This window comes from Lathamus discolor, chromosome 6 (genome assembly GCF_037157495.1).
Source record: "Lathamus discolor isolate bLatDis1 chromosome 6, bLatDis1.hap1, whole genome shotgun sequence".
Classification (NCBI taxonomy): Eukaryota; Metazoa; Chordata; class Aves; order Psittaciformes; family Psittacidae; genus Lathamus; species Lathamus discolor.
In genome coordinates, this window is record NC_088889.1 from 14,521,470 (window position 1) to 14,541,760 (window position 20,291).

The window sequence follows — 20,291 nt, forward strand, 5'->3', positions numbered from 1 at the left end:
TTGGGAATAACCAAGTCTCCAGCTGTTAGCAGAGGAAAAGCTTCTCAGGTGAAGCCAAGCTGAAGGAAGGGTTGCTGCTGAGGTCCACAGCCCCAGCCACCCTTCACCTCTCTGTCCTGATGCAAGGGACCCTACTGTTGACTCAGCACAGCCAAGCTTGGAGCCTCCAAACCCTAGATGGCTTCAGAGAGCCTGAGCTTCTGCCTGTCACCATCCTGATCAGATCCTTGCTCTGCTTGTACAGTTTGACATTCTAAAGGGCAAAACAAAAGAGTTGGACAACCCTCCATTCACTGAACAAAACAATTTTTATTGAGTTAATAGGATTTACAAGAAATGTTGGGTTGGTTTTTTTGTCTGCAACAATGTTTATTGCACTAAAAAGAATCCATAAATAACATTTCAGGACAATCAATGAACCAAATGAAAATACTGGAGAGGCTGACTGTACAATTACAAATTTTCCCCAAGTAAGGAAGTGTTACTACAAGACTAAAGCTCGTTTAAAAGTGATTTTGTGTCACGATGTGGCACAGCTGGTCAGGCAGTGCCGTTACCTTCCCATGTGACTGGGTCACATTTCATAAAACACAGTTCAGACTGGATTTAAAAAACAGAGAACAGTTTGCTTAGAGACCTTGATCTTCAGGAAGGAATTCCACCTCTAGTTTCTGTGAAAACTAGTAGTAAATCCAAAGTGGTAATGCGCTGAAGTAAAAAATAAGGCAACTTGGGCTTTGCTTTCTTGCTATGTTTCGCCTGGTTACAGCACTGGGCCTTACCGAAAGGGAACAGGGACTGTGTTCTGTCTGTTAAAGCTGTAAACAAAGAGCAGAGCTCTCGAGAGAGGGATAACATCCCAAGGGAAATACCCAGAAACAGTCACTGGGATTTTAACAACGTTTTGAACCCAGGACATTTCATGTAGTTGCATCTATTGCCCTTTAAAAGTAGACAGTCAGCTTCTAAATAATGCAGCCGGCTGCTAGGAAAAGATACCAGAATCAAGTGTCTGATTAAACCCCGCGCTGGTTTTCAGAATAATAAACTACTTCTTGTATGGAAAAAGGTTAACAAACATTTGTCATTTTTATAAACAATAGATAATACATGTAGAAAATTATTCAAGAGGATAATAACAAAGGTGCAACAACATCAACAAAAATAAGCTGCCTCTTCAACAAAAGCACTTTTTTCATAGTTTTAAGTGTGAAAACCTCTTAAAGCTCTTTGTGTCCTCATAAAAGTCTGTTTTAAAAGAGAGTTGCTTAAAAATTCTTGCCGTGCTGCTGGGCATACCACTGCTGCCTCTGCTTGCGGTGCTCCAGCTCGGTGAGGAGTGCCTGCCTGTACGCTTCATACAGCTTCACAATACGTTCCAGTTCTTTCATGAACAGCAGCTTCAGCATTCCCTGGTATGTGTCCAGGTCCGCCAGCTGGAAGAGCTCCCACTTCAGAATGTGGTCGTATCTGTTTTGATAAAAAGAAGAAAGGAGAGATTATCTGCAAACCTCTGCAAGCAACCATGCAGTGTTCCGGGTGTTTTCTTTAGAACTGGCCTCATGGTTGTACGGCCACTGACTGCAATCTACATCAGCATGTTTTATGTGAGGAAATAAAGTAATTAACACCAGAAGACAGGTAGTAGTGGCTCAAAGCAAGTCAGAAAACATCACTTACAGCTGAACTTACGAAGTTCAACCATGCCAAGTGCAAGGTCCTACACCTGGGTCGGAGCAATCCCAGGCACAGCTACAGATTGGGCAGAGAAGAGATTCAGAGCGGCCCTGCAGAGAAGGACTTGGGTTGCTGGTCGATGAGAAAATGAACATGAGAAATGAACATGAGCCGGCTGCTCTTGTGAGAGCTCACCTGGAGTATTGTGTGCAGTTCTGGTGTCCTCAACATAAAAAGGACATGGAACTGTTGGAACAAGTCCAGAGGAGGGCCATGAGGATGATCAGGGGACTGGAGCACCTCCCGTATGAAGACAGGCTGAGAAAGTTGGGGCTGTTCAGCCTGGAGAAGAGAAGGCTGCGTGGGGACCTCATAGCAGCCTTCCAGTATCTGAAGGGGGCCTATAGGGATGCTGGGGAGGGACTCTTCATCAGGGACTGTAGTGACAGGACAAGGGGTAACGGGTTAAAACTTAAACAGGGGAAGTTTAGATTGGATATAAGGAAGAAGTTCTTTACTGTGAGGGTGGTGAGGCACTGGAATGGGTTGCCCAGGGAAGCTGTGAATGCTCCACCCCTGGCAGTGTTCAAGGCCAGGTTGGACAGAGCCTTGGGTGGGATGGTTTAGTGTGAGGTGTCCCTGCCCACTAGAATGAACTAGACGATCTTAAGGTCCTTTCCAACCCTAACTATTCTATGATTCTATGATTCTAACTGCAGCATCACTATAATACAACAAGAAAAACTCCAGAAATAAAGATCCTATTAACTCACTATAATAAACAAATGCAGAAAATATCTTTTGGAAGCAATGAAACCAGCAATTCCAATCATGACAAGCCTCAAAGATTTAGCAATAAAACATCTTTTAAGAGTAACACAGAAAATAAAATTATTTCCACAGCTCACCCCAGTGCTCGCCAGCCAGTGCCTCACCACAGGCAGAATACTGAAGTCTTCCCTTGCCACCCACTGCTGTTCCCAAAGCGTTCTTGTTCCAGCCTTAACAAGTGCTCTTGGACTCTGTCCCCATCTTGGTTAATTAGCAGCAATAATCTAAGTCATGGTGTCTTAAACTGCAGGTCATGAATGCCATGGGACCCCAAAAAGGGGCAATGTTAGACAGCATCAGGGACTACTGAGTGGTGACAGAGCCAATTATGCCATAATTAACTGCTGCAAGTACTAACACCAGTGAGGGACATCCTAACAGCTCTCAGCTACAGGCAGTGATCTGTCCCCACGGGCAGGTGGCAAGGGAGCAATGCAAGGCCTAGCAACTATAAATCCTGCATGTTCTTACTCCCCATGCTGGAAAAGATAAGCTACTGTGAGCCTGGGGATGTTCCCTGGAGTTCAAAACGTCAGTGCCACCCTGAACTCCTCCCTTAGGAATATCCAGCTGAGATGGAAACAAGCTCAGCTGTTAAGTCAACCTCTTATTGTTGTATTTCTTCCCACTCCCACCATACATGAGAAGATACATTCACTTGAGTGGAGGCTGAAGCCAAAATATCAGTAAAATTAAGCAAATAAACTGCATTACATATTGCAAGGACATACTTGGAAGGCTGTGTGCGTCAGAAGCACCAAGACATGCAGGTGACTACCAAAGATGCTTCTGAGAAATTTTAAGAACTTAAATAACCACAACTTCCATAACCTTCCTAAATAACAGCTTCTATATTAATGTCATCCCAAGTTTTGACAGGGCTGCACTGCTAAAATCACTCTTCCCTAAAGTGAGAAAAAACCCCAACTTACAGCTGTTTTTTCAATATGGGGACCAAACTCCAGAGAGAGGTGGACTGCACACTGCTGCTTTGAACGTTTGCCAAGTACAGCTATCTTTGTATGCACTTAGTGAATGAGTTTACGTGAACACCATCTTTCCCTCTCTGCTCCTTTCCCACATCATGAACTCAGTTGGACCGAGTTCAGCTGCAGCAGGATTTCCCCAGGTTTGCCCTGTGCTGATGGATCCTTTCAAATGTTCAGGGCCAATGGCATATATTAAAACACATGCTGCAGCAAGGCTGATTCTTAGTGGAAGGGCTGTTTCTTGTTAAGGCAGCAACACAAGCAGAAAGGAAACCAAAACTCCATCACATGCAATAACATGTTTGCAGGTTTTCTGGGGTCTGCATCACAGATGATAATAAAACCTTGGTGTTTTTTAGCTCTTTGAAGCTCTCACTGCTGACAGTTTCTCAAGAAAAGCAGCACGTCAGGATTATTTTCCAGTGTTAGAGCTTCATTTTGCCTGCCAAGGAACAGGACAAGAAGTCTACTTAAAGACGAAGCCATCAGCAGAGCCTCAGTTGGAACTGGCTCATTCCAATCCAAAAGACTGAAGGTCTTAAGAACCACAGAGATGCGGAGGAACATGGCACAGAGTACCAATACCTGACCTAGACTCACATTTTTTGGAAGGACATCTAGTCACAGAGCCAGGAATCGAGGGGAGAAAACATGTTAGGTCATAATTCCTGCAGAGTGCAGAGCCTTCCCTCCTGAGTTAGAAAGCAGGAGCTTACTAGAGAGAACACATAGCCAGAATACCCAGTCTCCAGTGCTTTTCCCAGTAGATAGCAAGTATTTAATATAAAATAGGACACTTTTAACACAAGAGACACTGACCTGCCCTGAATATTTACAGCCAATTGGTTAGAGATAGAGGAAGAAAGTCCTGTGTTTGGATCCTGCAGTATGTAGCAGGCTTTAAACTGAAAAAGGGTAGATTTGTATTAGATATGAGGAATAAAATCTTCCCTGTGAGGGTGCTGAGGTGCTGGCACAGGGTACCCAGAGAAGCTGTGGCTGCCCCATCCCTGGCAGTGTTCAAGGCCAGGTTGGATGGGGCTTGGAGCAACCTGGTCTAGTGGAAGGTGTCCCTGCCAGTGGCAGGGGGTTGGAACCGGATGGTCTTTAAGGTCCCTTCCAACCCAAGCCATTCTGTGATACTATTATTCTTGGTTCAGAAGAGATGGGGGATGAATGTTAACCATGATCTCTCATACAAGAAAGGCATTTTTGGTCTCTTCACCCTGACAGTCCCATGCATGCAGTCCGACATACTGTGGGAACACCTACAAGACTGGGCTGCCTAACTTGGAAGGCTGGAGAAGCACCCAGTTCTAGAGTCAAGCAAAGGGTTAACTGCTAGGCAGGAATCTTAATTCCACTGCACTCAAATTCTGATAACTGCACTTCTGCTCTCAAAACTAGATGCCAGGAGAGAGGGAAAAAGGATGCTTCAAGTTATCAAAAATACCTTGATATAGGAAATTGTTACGTCAGCTAGACATCAAAGCCTCTTCACCGTCTAATGAGCCAAGTATCATCTTCTTTATCTTAACAGTTTGACCATTTTTCACTAAAATAGGATGTGTTATGGCTAACACCTACTAAACTCTCCATTAGGTTTTCTCAGCAGCCAGAATCCTTACCCTTTAGAGAAACTTGTTGAAACAAAAGCTAACATTACCTGTTTTTACTGTGATGAGCTACTTTACTCAACAAGAACTGGCCTTTGGTTGACTAAATCAAGCTACAGAGTCAGGGGTTACGTGACAAATAATAACAAAACATACCACAATGATTTCAGTGCAAAACTGCACTGATAATCAAGAGATTTTTAAAGTAAATTTCAAACAGCAGATTGCAAAAGGTATGCCTCTACTGCTGCTATGAAAGTGTTTAGCCACTTACTTCCATTTCTGCACCAGAACACGGGAGGATGTTCATACCGTTCTCATATTCAGCTTTTGGACAATACTGCTGGAGAACTTACAAGCATTACTGGATGTTCTCCTTAAGGTTTAAGCCAGTTGCTTTGGCAACAGAGAAGAGGTTCATTATTAAAATTACACTGAAAATACATAAGTGATCCTGATTTTAATAACAGTGAAAACTACTTATCAATTGTTCCTCAAGAAGCCCTCAAGATGAGGTGACACTAAGCCAGCTGCTACCACTCCTCCTCACTTTTCTAACAGAATATTAGCATAAATCAGAATTTAATTCCTCACAGAAGTGCTTGAGAATTACAATAATATTCCTATTACCACCAGCACTACTGTAATAGAAGGCTAAAAGGATACTAGAAAATACATGATTTTTGATTACTCTGAACAATGTAAATTCTATTTCAACAGCTTGAATGAATTAAATGTTTTAGGTTGTGGTTTTGCGGGTTTTTTTAATGTACCTAGTAGGCTGAAACAAATTTAAGACATTCCTGATAATGTTAAATTGTTTAAATTGTCTTAAATTTGCTTCTCAAGTTTCAGGAAAAGTACCAATGAGAGTCCATACAATACAGGCTGAAATATTTAAAACTATGTTGCCTGGACGTGCCAAAGACCTAAATAAAGAAATGCAGCTGCAGCCAAAACCTAGAAGGATTTCTAGGAAACAAGTCCTCCCATAGGTTGGAGGAACGTGTATATCGCGGGTGCCTAAGTGTACTGGTGGATTTTAGGCCAATTTAAATCTTTGTGGGCTACTGGTAAGCCCAGGAGCCACAAGAAGTAATAAAGCCCATTCAAATCATAGTTAATAGAAGCAGCTAAAAAAAGAGGATTCTTTAGTGGAAGTCACTGAAGATCACACACAGTCTGAATTTGCAACTACAGACTCACCTACTCATTGCTGTATAACTCAATTTCTTTACATTCCTCTTAGGAAAAATGTACATGATTCCATAATTAATTAAAATATTCTTTATTGCTTTTCTATTTAGTGTTACTCTTCTGCAGAACTGCACCCATTAGGAAATATAATTTGTTTCATTATGCTGATTCAAATCCTTTCTTGGAGGAGAGGCTCTGTACTAACACTTAGTTTTTAATTCAAGGGATTTCAGTCTGAATTCAAAATTCTTAATTGTGAAGGAAAATGTTTGTCTTTTTTAAAAAGGGGTAAGATATAGATTAAGAAGTTTGCACTCTAAAAATATTTCACATAGTTTATAAGCACATGGTGCCATTCTCACAAATACGCTGAAAGTAAATCACATCCTCAGCTCTCTAACATATCATTCTGCAAATCACGTGAACTGCCAGAAGTACTGTGATAATTTTAAGTAATGCCTAAACCAAAGCAAACCAATATGATGAATGTTTGGTACAACTTACTTGTGCTGTCAGCAAGAGTACCTGTGCAGTTAAGAAACAGGTACCAGCTAAAGTCAGTCATCTTAAGTCAAATTAATCTTCCTTCTAAGCAATGCATGCAGAGTGTGAAATGAAAAGGTAAAAAAAAGCGAAGCTCACTTTACAGGAGCCCTGGCATAGACCTGCAGCCAGTCCGGAATCTCTGCAGTGTGGTAAGGATTTGCAGGGACAAGGAGGGGCTGGCTTCTCTCCACTTGCTGTGGTTGATAAGTCACTGGGGGAGGCTGGTCGTAACGGGGAACACTGCACAAAAGAAGACAAAGTCCATAACCTTGAAGCAATAACTTAAACATACCGATATCATTAACTCATTAACATCAGTACACAGACTAATATATGCAAAGGCCAATGATGCAATCACAAATGGAGTGTCACCTCAGCAATGTACATTCCTCATATAGGGAGAGCAACTTTGTGCCACTATTTTTGTGCTTCATGCCAGTCACGACTGTATGTGTTGCTGCTATCTGTCAGCACACTGTAAAACTCACCTTGGACCTATTCACCTACTGCCCGTTACCTGGATACTAAAGCAGAATGTTTTTAAAGGCAAGTTTTACATTAAAAAGGCAAGTACTGATTCAGCCAAGTAATCCACCATTTAATACATCAGAATGAATGTATTCAGGCAGCAGCTGATAAGAGTTATTTCACTTGTAACAAAGGATATTTTCACATGTTTATCTTTTGTGCCACATGTTAAAAATCTTTCTTTTCCTGGGTAACAACAAAGTAGATTAAGTAGCAGAAATTAACTGTTAGATTTAGTGCATACTAATATCATTTTACCCTGAAATTCTGAGTAGCTAAAACACTGATTTTTGTTCTAGACAAGACTTAATTCATGTTTCAGACGGTATGTGCTATTTGTTCAGTCTCCTGGAACATCAGATCGAGTTTCTTTTCAGTATACAACTGAATTCTGTTCTCAGCAACTTTGTTGTTTTACTGACAGTTGAAGAGAATAGCTTCTCTGTTTTAGCGAGTTAGGAACAATATCCTGTTTCTAAACTTAAGACAGTAACACCTGAGACAGAAACCTAACAATTACAACTACTCCTAAAAATCTTAGTCAAGAGCCAGTAAAGCTTACTTCTAAAAATAAGTTTTTGGCACATTATATGAGACAAAAACAGTTCCACTTTCTTAACTGGCTTAAGAAAAAACCAACAGTCACAGAAGAGAAGGCAGATGTCTTACCTGGGAGCACAAGGGTGTTTATATTGAGCTCTTTTATTGATGTGATCTACGTAATACACTCCAAATTCTGCAGACTCAACCCTCTCCCATCCTGGAGGCAGTCCCTCACGCTCGAGTGGGTGGCTCCAGTGGGTTGTGTTAGTGTTATGATCTATATAGTATTTCCTTCCTCTAATAGTCCAGTCCACTGACCAGCCAGGAGGAAGAGGTAAATCTTCAGAACTACGATTTGTTAAGTTTCCTAGAGATGTAGCAGCAACTCTACCAATGCCTAAAAAGGAAAAAGGGAAAGCAATGTTTAGCTGAACTAGTAATACCAAACCCCGCCATTATGTGCAAAATCAACTTCCCCCCTCCAGGCACTCTATGAACACTGAACAATATCATGGCCTTTAGGGCGCATGCACTTCTATGTTAGTAAAAAAGGGCAACTGAGTCAAAATAGCTCTTCCCTTTTAAGTCTCACTTGTTTTGCTCTCCTCCAGCTCCAGATTCACTAGACATGTTCATTCAGAGACAGTTAAAGCATACTTGCTGTTTTCATTTAGAGACATACATTAGCATACATAACAGGGATGAAGCTGTTACTGCCATCTCAATTTGCTGAGCAGAGAGCTGATAATAAGATTACAAATGTTAAAGCTTTACATAAATAACAGTTTCTGTTAATGTTATTACAGCTGCATCAAAACTATTTATCTACAAAAACCCCACAGCTATCTCTTTTTTCTAGTTAGCCAGGTATTACAACTACATAAAAAATCACTGAATACCAACAAAGCTCTTCAGACTAACCAGTCAAGTAACAGGACCAGGTAAACTAATAAAGGAAGGAGATGTAAGTTAGCACTATCTTGCACTGAATGTTACTACTGAAGTGCATGCAATCATGGCTAAAAAGTGTCAGCAGTAACAAGAGAAAACAGAAGAGCTGGATCCATGGGGGATCCCACACAAGCCCTTCACTGCACACTGGGTGGGATATAACGCTGCTCAAATGCTGACCAGAGGAGATCCACAGACCTTTTCAGAGCAAGTCACAAAATCTCCCATTCTCTTCCCCTCATCCCCTTCCACCCCTTTCCTCCTTCATTCCCACAGATCTTGGAAGGAAGTTTTGTTGTCTAGTGGGCTGTATAGCTGCTTCTCTACATCTTGCTCTTCTTTCGAAGTGAGCCCCTATGGTTCAGAATGCTGAAGAGGAATGTGAAAAGAAGTCATTTCCAGTTTTTCCTGGTGCTGTGGGCTGCACTGGAAGGGCTCCTCCAGCAAAAGAACTAAATCCTAGGTTACATGTATTGGTGGTTTGAGAGCTGACAGGGATCAGTAGCTGATGAAGTTCCCACCTCTGTCCCAGAAACATAGCACATTCAGGATTTATCACTAAATAAAGATACTGTTCACCAGCATTTTAAAACATGTGATTTGCTGTAACATACACACAGGTTTTATATTTTAAAAATTAGCATGCTGGATGCTGAGAGATGTACTAAAGAAACTCAGTTCCATCTTTTCCTTTCCTCTGTACACTATGGATACTTAAGACAGCCAGTTGAAATAAAAGCCATAATAATTACAGAAAACTAAAAAACCCAAATCCAAACAAACGAAACACAAACCAACAGCAAACATCAAACCAACCAACAAAACCAACCACAAAACCCAAGTGATATAATCAAGAACTCCGCAGGTCTCTTTCCATTCCTGGGAAGCCTACTACCTACTGGAAGTGCTGGCCCAAATTCAGCTGTTTAAAATCCATTTAAGTAGTTACCTTCAGTTACCCCTAGTTACCTACAGTTAAAACAGTCCCTGGCTTTAAAGAAATACCAATTATCTTTTAATCCCACAATCAAATGCATCTATTCAACCACAGTATTCATCAGTTTGTGTGTTACTATTTCCCATCACCAGATCAAAGGGTACAGAAGACACTTTTCCTATTTTCTAATAAGTCAGAAAGTGACTCCATCACAAGCACCACACTTACTGCCTGGGGAACACACCCTTTCCCTTCCGATTTTCAGAAATAGCCTTTTTGTGTGATTATTTTTTTTGAGAGTGGAAGGAAAAGGCAAAGTCCATCTCAGCTGAAGTACTATTAAAAATAGGTTCCAAGTGTGGTCGTTAACCCCAAAAGACAACAGTAATACTGAAACTGCAGCAAAGTTCTTATATTTCTCAAGCAATTTCATGCTCTTGCTGGCTGACAAAGGCAATGGTCCTTCTCAACAACACATACACATTAGAGCACGCTAGCCAAAGGATGTCAACTATTTTAAAACCTTAATTTACATATGAAATGACAAACTGAAAACTGGATGGGCTGTCATTCTGATACAAGTCAGCAGTCATCAACAATAAAGTAATGGGGAGGCTCCAAAGCAACCAAATAATAAATAAACAAACCTCACAAACTTCCCCCTCAGTCTTTAAAACACTGGTGCTCAGCTACAGATCTTTTTCCAGCCTTTTCATGTTCTGAACTATTTGGCCTTGAAGTATTTCCTCTTGTAATAGTACTTACCTATTTTTTAGCTCTATAAAGGAAAGTTGATGGCTGTGTTCCTGTGATAGCTCCCATCTCATACTATGATTAAGCAACCTAGACCTTTACTTCGAATGAGAAAATACATCCTGGAGGCTTTCTGACCTTTGGCTAAACAAATTCAGTATTTTTTCCAATTAACTGGACCGCTGTGTTGTGGTTTTGTGTGTGTATAAACAGTGACTATTAAATCACCCCTACCAGAAGACCTGAACACACAAACTTGACTGGGGAAAGAACTTTCACAGAGGTATAAAAGTATTTTTCTGTTTACTGTTAAAACCTGCACATATCTGTATCTTTATTACAGTTCGTCCTACTTAAATTCTAGCATGATTCCAGCAGCAAATACATATATATTCATTCCCTGGGGTACAAGTTAATGCTTTCCAACATTTGGACATTGTTATTAGAAGTTGCACAAGCCATCCTCTGCACCACAAGTTCTTGACTCAACGCCTATATCTCTTCATACAATAAGCCTGATAAGATTGGAAGACGGATTCGGATAGTGAAAGCCAAAATCTAGGTTAGATAGAGAAATCACCTAGAAAGTAGGCTAAAAAGTAATGCTGTACCCAATGGAAGGGCAACACTGGCAGTTCTGTGTTTGCACAATCATTTAATTCTAGTTTCATTACATAGCTACAATGCTAGCTTATTTTTTTTTTTTTTTTAATTTTTAAAATGCAAGGAACAAAAATAACACTGGACCACAGATACATCACACATTTCTTTTGCTATTTTGACTTCACCTATGAAGGAGAGCCATACTCTTAAGATATAATTTATGCAGCTGTATCAGTTATCCGTTTTGAACAGCGTTCCAGGCTCTACAACTACCAAGCTCTAATTATGAAATCAAAAGCCAGATTTATAAACTGATGGTTGCAATATTTCAGGCTGTAATTATCATATATAGTCTTAATGGGCATTCTTCCCCTTAAAATCACAACTCATATTAAAATACTGTGCGCTGGAAGTTTGGAGACCTTAGGTAATACTTACAGGATCTCACAACCATCAACCCACTATGGCATTAAAATCAGCAATTAGGACAATTAAGCCATTTGTTTATATACCTGGAGTTACTAGAGATCAAAAAGAAATTGTATGTTGGTTTTCCATATAAAACTCAGCAGATGCTTCCTTCAAGGGAGAGTGGATACACATGCAAGAGACATAGCTCCTGCTATGATTCTGAACAGTAAGAGAACATGAAAATTGGCCTTCATATATATACACCTCTAAGTATCAGTAAGACTGAACACTTGGAAGAACACATTCTTATGTGATCTTTTCCAAAGCATGAATCAAAAAAGAAAGTTACAAGACAGCCTGAAACCATCTCCTGCGAGCACTATCTGTTGTGTATCATATTGCCAAAGCACAACACTCTTGAGTGTTTAAATTTGAGGTCTTTGCTTTAAAGCATTTTCATGGCAGCCCAAAGCTTCACACAGGATATTACTGTGTGCACCAAGGATATTTATTCCCTGCGTCATGGGCTGGTACAAGATTTACATAACACAATGCAAACTATCTACAGAAAACAAACTTAAAACATGAACCATTTTTATCAAAATACCTAGTGTAATCCCTGTGATTTTCCTGTCACTGGAGGATAAGCAAAAGCAGACTAGTCAAACCAGTTCACTGTGACTACTCGGGGTTTTCTTGTTCACGTACTGTTTTGCCTGTGTCAAGACAGAAATTCCCATTCTCCCCACTTTCCCAGGGAACAGACTTGTTTAAATTATCTGCTTTTTCTAAATGTTAAAAGTCTCCTTTCCTCTGCTTAACGATACGCACAGTTATTTACAAATTTCCCTGAGTGGCACTATCAAATCTCAAGAATGGTCCACAATGAATTTTTAATTTTTGCAATTGTGAATCTTTTCAGGTTGCCTTTTTAGACCTTGTCTAGCCTCACTTGTTCATTATGTTTCATAACGGTACATGTTTCAGGTATATTTTGGTTCAGCTGCTCCTTTTAAGTAACATCAATACTGAACACCATTTGTGAGTTTGCTTTTTCCTTCTCTTGTAAAATATAGTAACTTCAGTTTAAGGTCTTGAAATAATTTGTCAACCAGGCTGAGAGGCATTATATGCTGTCCCAAAGCAACAGAATCACAGAATAGCAAAATCCTCTTCAATGCAGTTTGCTTGCTTAGAAATATTGCTGTGTATGTTCTTGACACTTTGAACAAAAACAAGTGCAAAGGGACAGCAACCACTTATTGCTACTATTAGTAAAATTAAAAACACTCACAGTTTTAAAGTAAGGCCAGGCCCTAAATTCAGTCTTATTTTCAACTTCTTCAACAATAGGGTGTCCTAATACCAGAATCTAAACTTTAACTTTGAGCAATACAATGCAAATTCCAGTGCACTGTATTGGTGCAGAGTTCCTTCATTTAATATTCTTCTCTTTAAAAATGTATCTTAACCTAGTGACGTCACCAATATGACAAATACGTAGTATCTTCTTCAATCAAGGAAATTCTGTTTGGTTTGTTCCATTAGTATGGAACAAAAATCAGTAAGGGATACGTGTTAACGCTTTCACAACCCAGTGAAGGGGTTTCGTTGTAAAGAAACTGTGCCTGTAAAGAAGTCAAAGTTCCTAGGAGGAAAGGCTTCTAGGTTAGCAAAGGGCAGTACTTCAGGCTGCCTGGTAGAAAGCACAGGAGAAAAACCACATCACCACAGCAGGGAAAAGTGAAAAAAAAAATCCCAAAGAGAGCAGAAAGTCTCCCTTTGTTTATTAGATATAATGCTGATGTAGGCACAGAAGTTTCAGACTATGAACTCCCCACAATTAGCTTCAATGAAATTTTAAAGTGTTGAAGAACAGATTTAGCCAAACAAAAGGCCTTCAAATTCATTTCTCATTAAGTCAATTGTCTCAACAGCCTTTTTTCAGAATGCCAAAATCCTCTCCCTTCCCCTCAACAAACCAGGATGAAGAACAGGAAGAGAACATGAACCAATTGCTTAATTCTAAGGGAGTAAGTAATAAGAAAAAAAGCAACAGAAGTTCTAATAACTCTTATTTAGAAAGGTCTGTGGCTTCTAGGCCTTTCTAACTCATTCCAAAGCATCTGAAGGTACTTCCTGAGCAGAAGTATCTTGTTTGCAGAGGGAATGGGGCATTCCAAGTACACATATATTCACAAAATAGGAAATGACAGGAAGTACTTTGAAAGCTTCAAAAAGTATGCTACAAAGAAATTACTGCAAAATCAGCACATAAGAAGAAAAGGGCAGGAACTGCTATTTGTTTAAAAATTAGTTAAGTGTACACGCCTAAAAAGAAAAGCGCTGCAACTTTACCTCTAAATAGGTTTCATTTAATAATTTGTATTTCTTTATTTCGCTCTTATATTAAGCATGAATACCAGTTTGCAATTTTTAAGGGGTACATTTTAACATGAGATGACTCTACTTTCACTAAAGCACACTGGATTCTCTGCTCACAGGATTAATTGTTTTTCTCTTCCGATACCACAGTCAACTGCTTACAATGCATCATCAGAAAGTCCCTTTACACTGTGATTTTAATCTCAGCAATTTTCATATACACATAAGAATTTTTTAGCTTACCGCTCAAACAGGTACAAATAACTGAGGTCTTGGTTACAAGTTAGTTCCAATCTATACTGTAGATATAACTTCAACCACAGACCTCCCCAAACCTTTAACCTAGAAGAGAGGAAAGAGATGTCGAGGAAAGATAGGTAAAGTCTCTTAAAATTAAGCTTGAAATGGACACTATAAAAAAAAATAAAAATCAAGAAATGCCACAGAGGTAGCAAAATGTACAAAATCTGGAAATAACTCAAATACTACTTTTTTTTTTTTTTTTTGAAAACCATCTAGATTGCTAATTAAAACCAAATCTAATGAAAATAAGAGAAGGAGGACACCGTAGAACTGAAACATACTGAGACAGAAAACATGACTTCAAGGTGAAAGAACGTATCAATGCTATCAACATCAACTGCTGAAAAATCACGGGACTTTCTTAAATACTTTGCTGAATACTTTAAGTATGAAGCTCACAATAAAATCATGGTTTTAACTTCTCTCCAAATTATAAAGAATGGAATCTTTATTTTGAATGAAAGCTGAAATTCACATGCACCTCTTCACTTCCAGATCACTGCTTCTAAAATGTCATCCCAGCTGTAACCAGCACTAAATGAAGTATTACTCACCAACAGCAAGTACACCTTGTGCTCATCAGGGAATATTTCTGCAGCAATCAACCCAAACCATAACAGAACTGACTGAGGGCACTTTCTTATGCAGGGTGGGAGAAGAGGAAAAGGGCAGGAGGCAGCAGTTACACATTCCAGCTAACTAACAGAATTTACATTGAAACTGTGGGTGTTCAGCAATTCTGACGTCTCTTGAATAAGAATTTTGATTAAGTGAAATGTTTAAAAACAACAATGGAGATGGTAAGGAGAGTAATTTAGACAAAGACAACAAAAGGCCTGCCTCAGTATTTTGAAAATGCAGGGAAAAAGGCAACTAGAAATTACAGAAAAAATAGTTTATCTCTAGGAAAACACTGAAGGTTTGAAGGCAACGGATGGTTCAAACAAAAATAAGCTTAATGGTGAGATGGAAGAAGTAAGAAAATCTCAGGTTTTATTTTTGGCCACATAATTACTGTACAATTCTGGAAAAGATGTACAGAAGTTAAGTGCATTGGTCAATGTTCTTACTGCAGTGAAACTGAAAGAGGAAAAGAGCTCATATTCATGCCAAGATGAAAGCAAAAAAAAAAAAAAAAAAAAGAGGAGAAGGGAAACACTCTGCAGACAGAAGGCTCACCCTTTTTCTGTCTCTCCCTACAAATGCAGATTGAATACCCACGCATTACAAAACATGTATGGAATTTGTTCAAGATATTAAATGTAAAAGCACGAGAGCAAATGACAAAGGACCAAACAAACATCAGCAGCTCCTTTACAGTTTCAGGTAGCCAAGGGGCATGTTGACAAATGGGCAGGGGAGGAGGGCGGAAATCTGTTCAGAAAGAAATCCATGTTGCTACAATTGAGAAATACATGGCTGTTAAGCTCTACTTTCAGCTTGGTTTAAAAATTTTCTAGATTAAACTCAACTTTCAAACTAACAGCTAGAACTCCATTTCCACTTAACATCATTTGAGTTCTGCCCAGCAGCAGTACCATTCTTTTTAAGTCTTCCTCACACAGCTACTATGGTAATTTCAAATGTTAAATTGATGGACTGGTTTATGAAATCCTGCCCTCCTGTCTCTCCTCCCTACAACATCCCAGCACACAAACTATTTTTGTTTTCCAGACCAGGTAAGTGTTCAGTGACTGCTGGCTGAACAACCACTGACAGAGATGGAAGGCTTTCATGCAAAATCTAGATAGACCAGATATATTAGCATTTAGCAAAATAAACATGGATGGAAGTAGCAAGTCTTAAACTTTAGTATTTCAGAATTTACTGGCTGACAGCAGTAACAGCAGCACTACTCTTCTGTCACTTTTCATGGAAATGTGTCTGTAGTAAAAAACCCACACACCCAGGTTATAATTCCACGCACCAGGCCAGTAGCCTTAAAAATTGATGTTCTTCCTAGATTTATTTTTCTAGTCAGGTTTATTTTGCTAGAGACTATTTGCCATTTTGTTGACAGATTACAAGTAATGCTGAACTAACAACGTATTTCATACTGAGGGCACATTATTTACAGGTTTGAAATGTTTTGATTCAAACTCCTTGAACAGTTTTTGTAGTATATACAGTGCTGGAATACAGCAAAGTTTACTACATTTAAGGTCACCTTTCTGTAGCCAGCATTGTAATCCCAGACTTTTTATTCCACCAGTAGATTCACAACAGCACCAAAGAATTATTCTTCAGTGGCACCACAGATAGAATCAAATATTTCAAAAAAGTAGTATTTACTGGATTCTTCTTTCTTACGCTGTTCTTCCTTTAGAAAACAAAGCCAGGTTTCAGTGAAATTGAGGGGGGAAACAGGCATGTTTACAAACAATACTACAAGCTAAAAGAAAAAAAAGCATCAAGGACTAGGACGTCAATTTCAGCACTAATTATATGCTAATTTGCTAATTATGCAAAACATTCATGCCACCCTTTGACTACTTATAATTACTGATGTCAAATTAGCACAGTAAAACTAAACAGTAACATGGTGATAGTTAAAATACAGTAATAGTAAAATGAAACGGCAATATCACAGTTTGGAGCTGTTGGTTATTCTCTATGTCATGAAAATAGTAGATATCCCCTAATGAATAAAATCCCTTACTAGCTAGCAACTGATTCAACTTTGTGTAGAGGTGCTGCATATGTGCCTGGCATTAAAATAAGAACTTGCTTGATCTTAGCCCATATATTTCATAAATAAATCCTGGTTTAAGTATATTTTTCCTTCTGGATATGTGCACTCGAATTCCTAAGTCCACAAAATGTGAACACAGTGTACTTGGATCCCAGAAATGTAATTATTACAAAGCAGCTCTGTCCTATAGAATAAGCCCTAAAAACATGACCCCAATCGTGCAGATATAGCTCTGCACTTAAAGTCTTATCAAAAACATATTTTCAAAGAAGCAACAATTAATACTTACCTGAAGTGTGCCTCCCGTGATTCTGTGACATCCTCTGAAAGAGATCACTGTTGTGTTCATAATACCTGTAGTCCTCATGTACACGATCGTTTAAATGACGCCTCCTCTGGGCATCATAAAAATGGTCATAATAGTAACAATGGGCACCAGCACCTCCATTTTCCAAAACAGAATTAGCTTCTGTTAAAAAGGACTGTGAGGAAGAGCCATATTCCCTGGGGACATCAGCTAAACTTCTTGCAAGATAGGAAGGTGCAGATAATCTGTTGCTTTCACGTCTCATTATTTCATGAGGCGGCCTCTGCACTGGAGTTCGAAGGAAACTCTGGTTTCTGGAAACAATTCCATCTCCACCAGAAGCATACGCAGAAGTTGTTGAGTCAGGAGGACAGATATCAGTTCGTCTTGGAATGGTTGGACCATGACGGATAAATGAAGGCATCAGATCTGATATACAGCATGAAAGAGAAGAATGAACTTTGGCTGTACTTACACGTAAAGTATCTGGCTAGTCACAATACTGATTTACATAATGAAAATGAGAAGACTCAAAGGCTAGTACCCCTTTAAGGCACCCCTAATGCATATGCAAGCATAATAGTAATGCTGCAGTTTGTACTGGTGCAACAGAAACCATCACACCTTCTGCCAGCAACAAACTATTGCCAAAACAGTGCAGTTTTGCCAGTGTAACTGCATCTACAATAAACAAACAAACCAATCCATACCCCATCAAAAACCCCAAAAGCTATTCATGCTGTACTGCAGCTACACCAGGCTTCATTCCTCACTACTAAAAGGGTCAAGAAAATCTATGTGTCCTGGCCACCACTTCATCAGGACCATTGTCCTTATGAACTCGGCAGAACTAAAGATGTTAATGCCTCTAAATGCTCACAGAACCCATGACAGAATCAGGAAGAGAATATACTTTCTCCACTAATCACCAAATTCAGCCAGTAAAATGCTGTCATTCTTCATACATTATGTTCTCAAATTACCATGAAGATATTTCATTTTCTTGTTTACCTACAGGTTTTACACACCAACAGTGACACCCATTCATACAATCTCACTGTTTCTCTATTGAGGCATACATTAGTGTTCTCCCTACTACTACTTTTAATGTGATATAAACAAGTAGTTTTCTGTCAGGTGAGCTGATATAAATTATAACTTCCATTCAGAAGGAACTTATGTCTATTACTAAATACTTTTAATTTCAAAGTCTTGTAACTCAGGGTAAACATTCAGTGCATCCCAGAACGCATCATCAATAAATTTATAATGATCACTACAAAGCAGTCATATAATAGCTGGTCATTACATAATGGCAACTACCATAAATGCCTAAGAGGTGTTAACCCTTTACACATGCCCACAGTCTGCAAAAAAATGTGGATTTGTTGGTTTGTTTGGTTTTTTAAGGATTAAGCCAATGTAATCAGACTACTAAATGATACTGCCTGTTGAGTAGGGAACCAGCTGTTCATGCAGCGGACTTCCAGAAAGTTGGAGTGCCTGCTCCTGCCAGCAAATCAGTTGTTGCTGGTAGTGATCTCCAAGGTAATCTTGCAATTCTAGCACAATATGTTTCAGTGTCAGGTTGTTTTTCAAAGATTAACAGAAAGAAATCCAAATGCACTTTCGATGTGTACTGTACAGTATAACATGTATTGTATAGTTCAAGCAGACCTGTGGCATTAACGTCAGGTTAACCGTAAGAACATCAATGAAGCCCAGGTACATAGCAGTGACCTCATCAAGTTGATTCATGGTTTAAGAACCGGAGCACTTGCTTCCACAGGGATTTTATGCAACTGTCTCATACAGTTATCTCATTTTCAAAGCACACACCTTTTGGCAGTGCACACAGCCTAGATTGGGAAAACAGCCATTAACTTCTGGAAAGACAGAAATGGTCAAGGCCAGGTTGGATGGGGCTTTGAGCAACCTGGTCTAGTGGAAGGTGCCCCTGTCCACGGCAAGGGGGTGGAACTTGATGAGCTTTAAGGTCCCTTCCACCCTAAACTGTTCTGCGATTCTATGATCTGTTCCATTCACCTCAGCGGTATCTGCGCGGAGACTGTCTTAACCCCCATCTGCTGAAAGTGAGCAACTGCTGCGGAGAACCACTGAAGTTTGTTTATCGCGAACACCTATGAACACGTACATACCCTACGTGTCGGGCTCCCTTTTACATTCAGCTTTTTTCCAGGTTAAACCTCCCCCTACCAACCCTCGGGTCTCACAACAGGACACCCCATGGGAGTCCCCAGAGCCTCTAGGGCCAGCCGCAGCACACAAAGGACACGGCCCCCGCCGAAGTCCTCGCGTTTGTCCGCCCAGCCCGTCCCCCAGCCCGCCGAGCCCGTCCCTGACACTCACTGCGCAGCAGAGGGCTGGTCTCCTTCTTCACGTACTTGCCCTGTACCTCACCCGGTTTGGAGAGCTCCGTTCGCGTCTTCTTCCGCGACAGCATCCCACCTCCCGGCCCGCTACCACCGCCCGCATGCCCGGCGCCGGGCGCCGCTCCCGGCTCCGCAGGACAGGGCGGGGCAGGGCCCGGCCGCCCCGGCCCCCTCAGGCACGGCGGCGGTGGCTCCGCGCCCTCATGGCTGCGCGCCGGGGGTACACACACACCGTACACGGGGAAACGGGCCGGCGCGCAGGGGCTTCTGGGACAGCGGCCTCCGCCCTCCGGGGAAGGCCGCGGGGCAGAGGAGGGGAGCCGGTGCGCGCCGCCACAGCGCCCCCGCGCGGCAGGGAGGGCGCTTGCGCCGGTGAGGCGGCCCGGGGGACAGCGGGGGCCGGGATGCACCGGACCCACCGCCCTGCAGGCACCGGGGCTGAGGGACCCTGCCTGGCCGGGAGGGACGAGGTGGCACCGCGGGAAGCTCGGGCCCAGGCGGAGCTCCGTGACTAGCGGCCGTGCCTCCCACCCCAGTGACGAGAAGCGAGATTGAGAAGGGGAAAGGTGTGAAGCAAGAAGCACTCGGTATTTTCCCTATGAAGGCGAGGGCAGAGTGTGCCTGAAAGT

General features: G+C 40.8%; 1 protein-coding gene across 1 annotated transcript; it reads right to left on the minus strand.

Annotated features, from left to right (window-relative positions):
- Window positions 1-289: 289 nt before the first annotated feature.
- Window positions 290-19,930, minus strand: SAV1 (salvador family WW domain containing protein 1). Its single transcript, XM_065686795.1, has 5 exons — window positions 19,640-19,930; window positions 17,252-17,698; window positions 8,054-8,324; window positions 6,953-7,096; window positions 290-1,470 (listed from the first exon to the last, which is right to left on the minus strand). The coding sequence occupies exons 1-5, from the start codon at window positions 19,731-19,733 to the stop codon at window positions 1,269-1,271; spliced, it is 1,158 nt and encodes a 385-aa protein (XP_065542867.1). The 5' UTR covers window positions 19,734-19,930; the 3' UTR covers window positions 290-1,268.
- Between the last annotated feature and the right edge of the window lie 361 nt (window positions 19,931-20,291).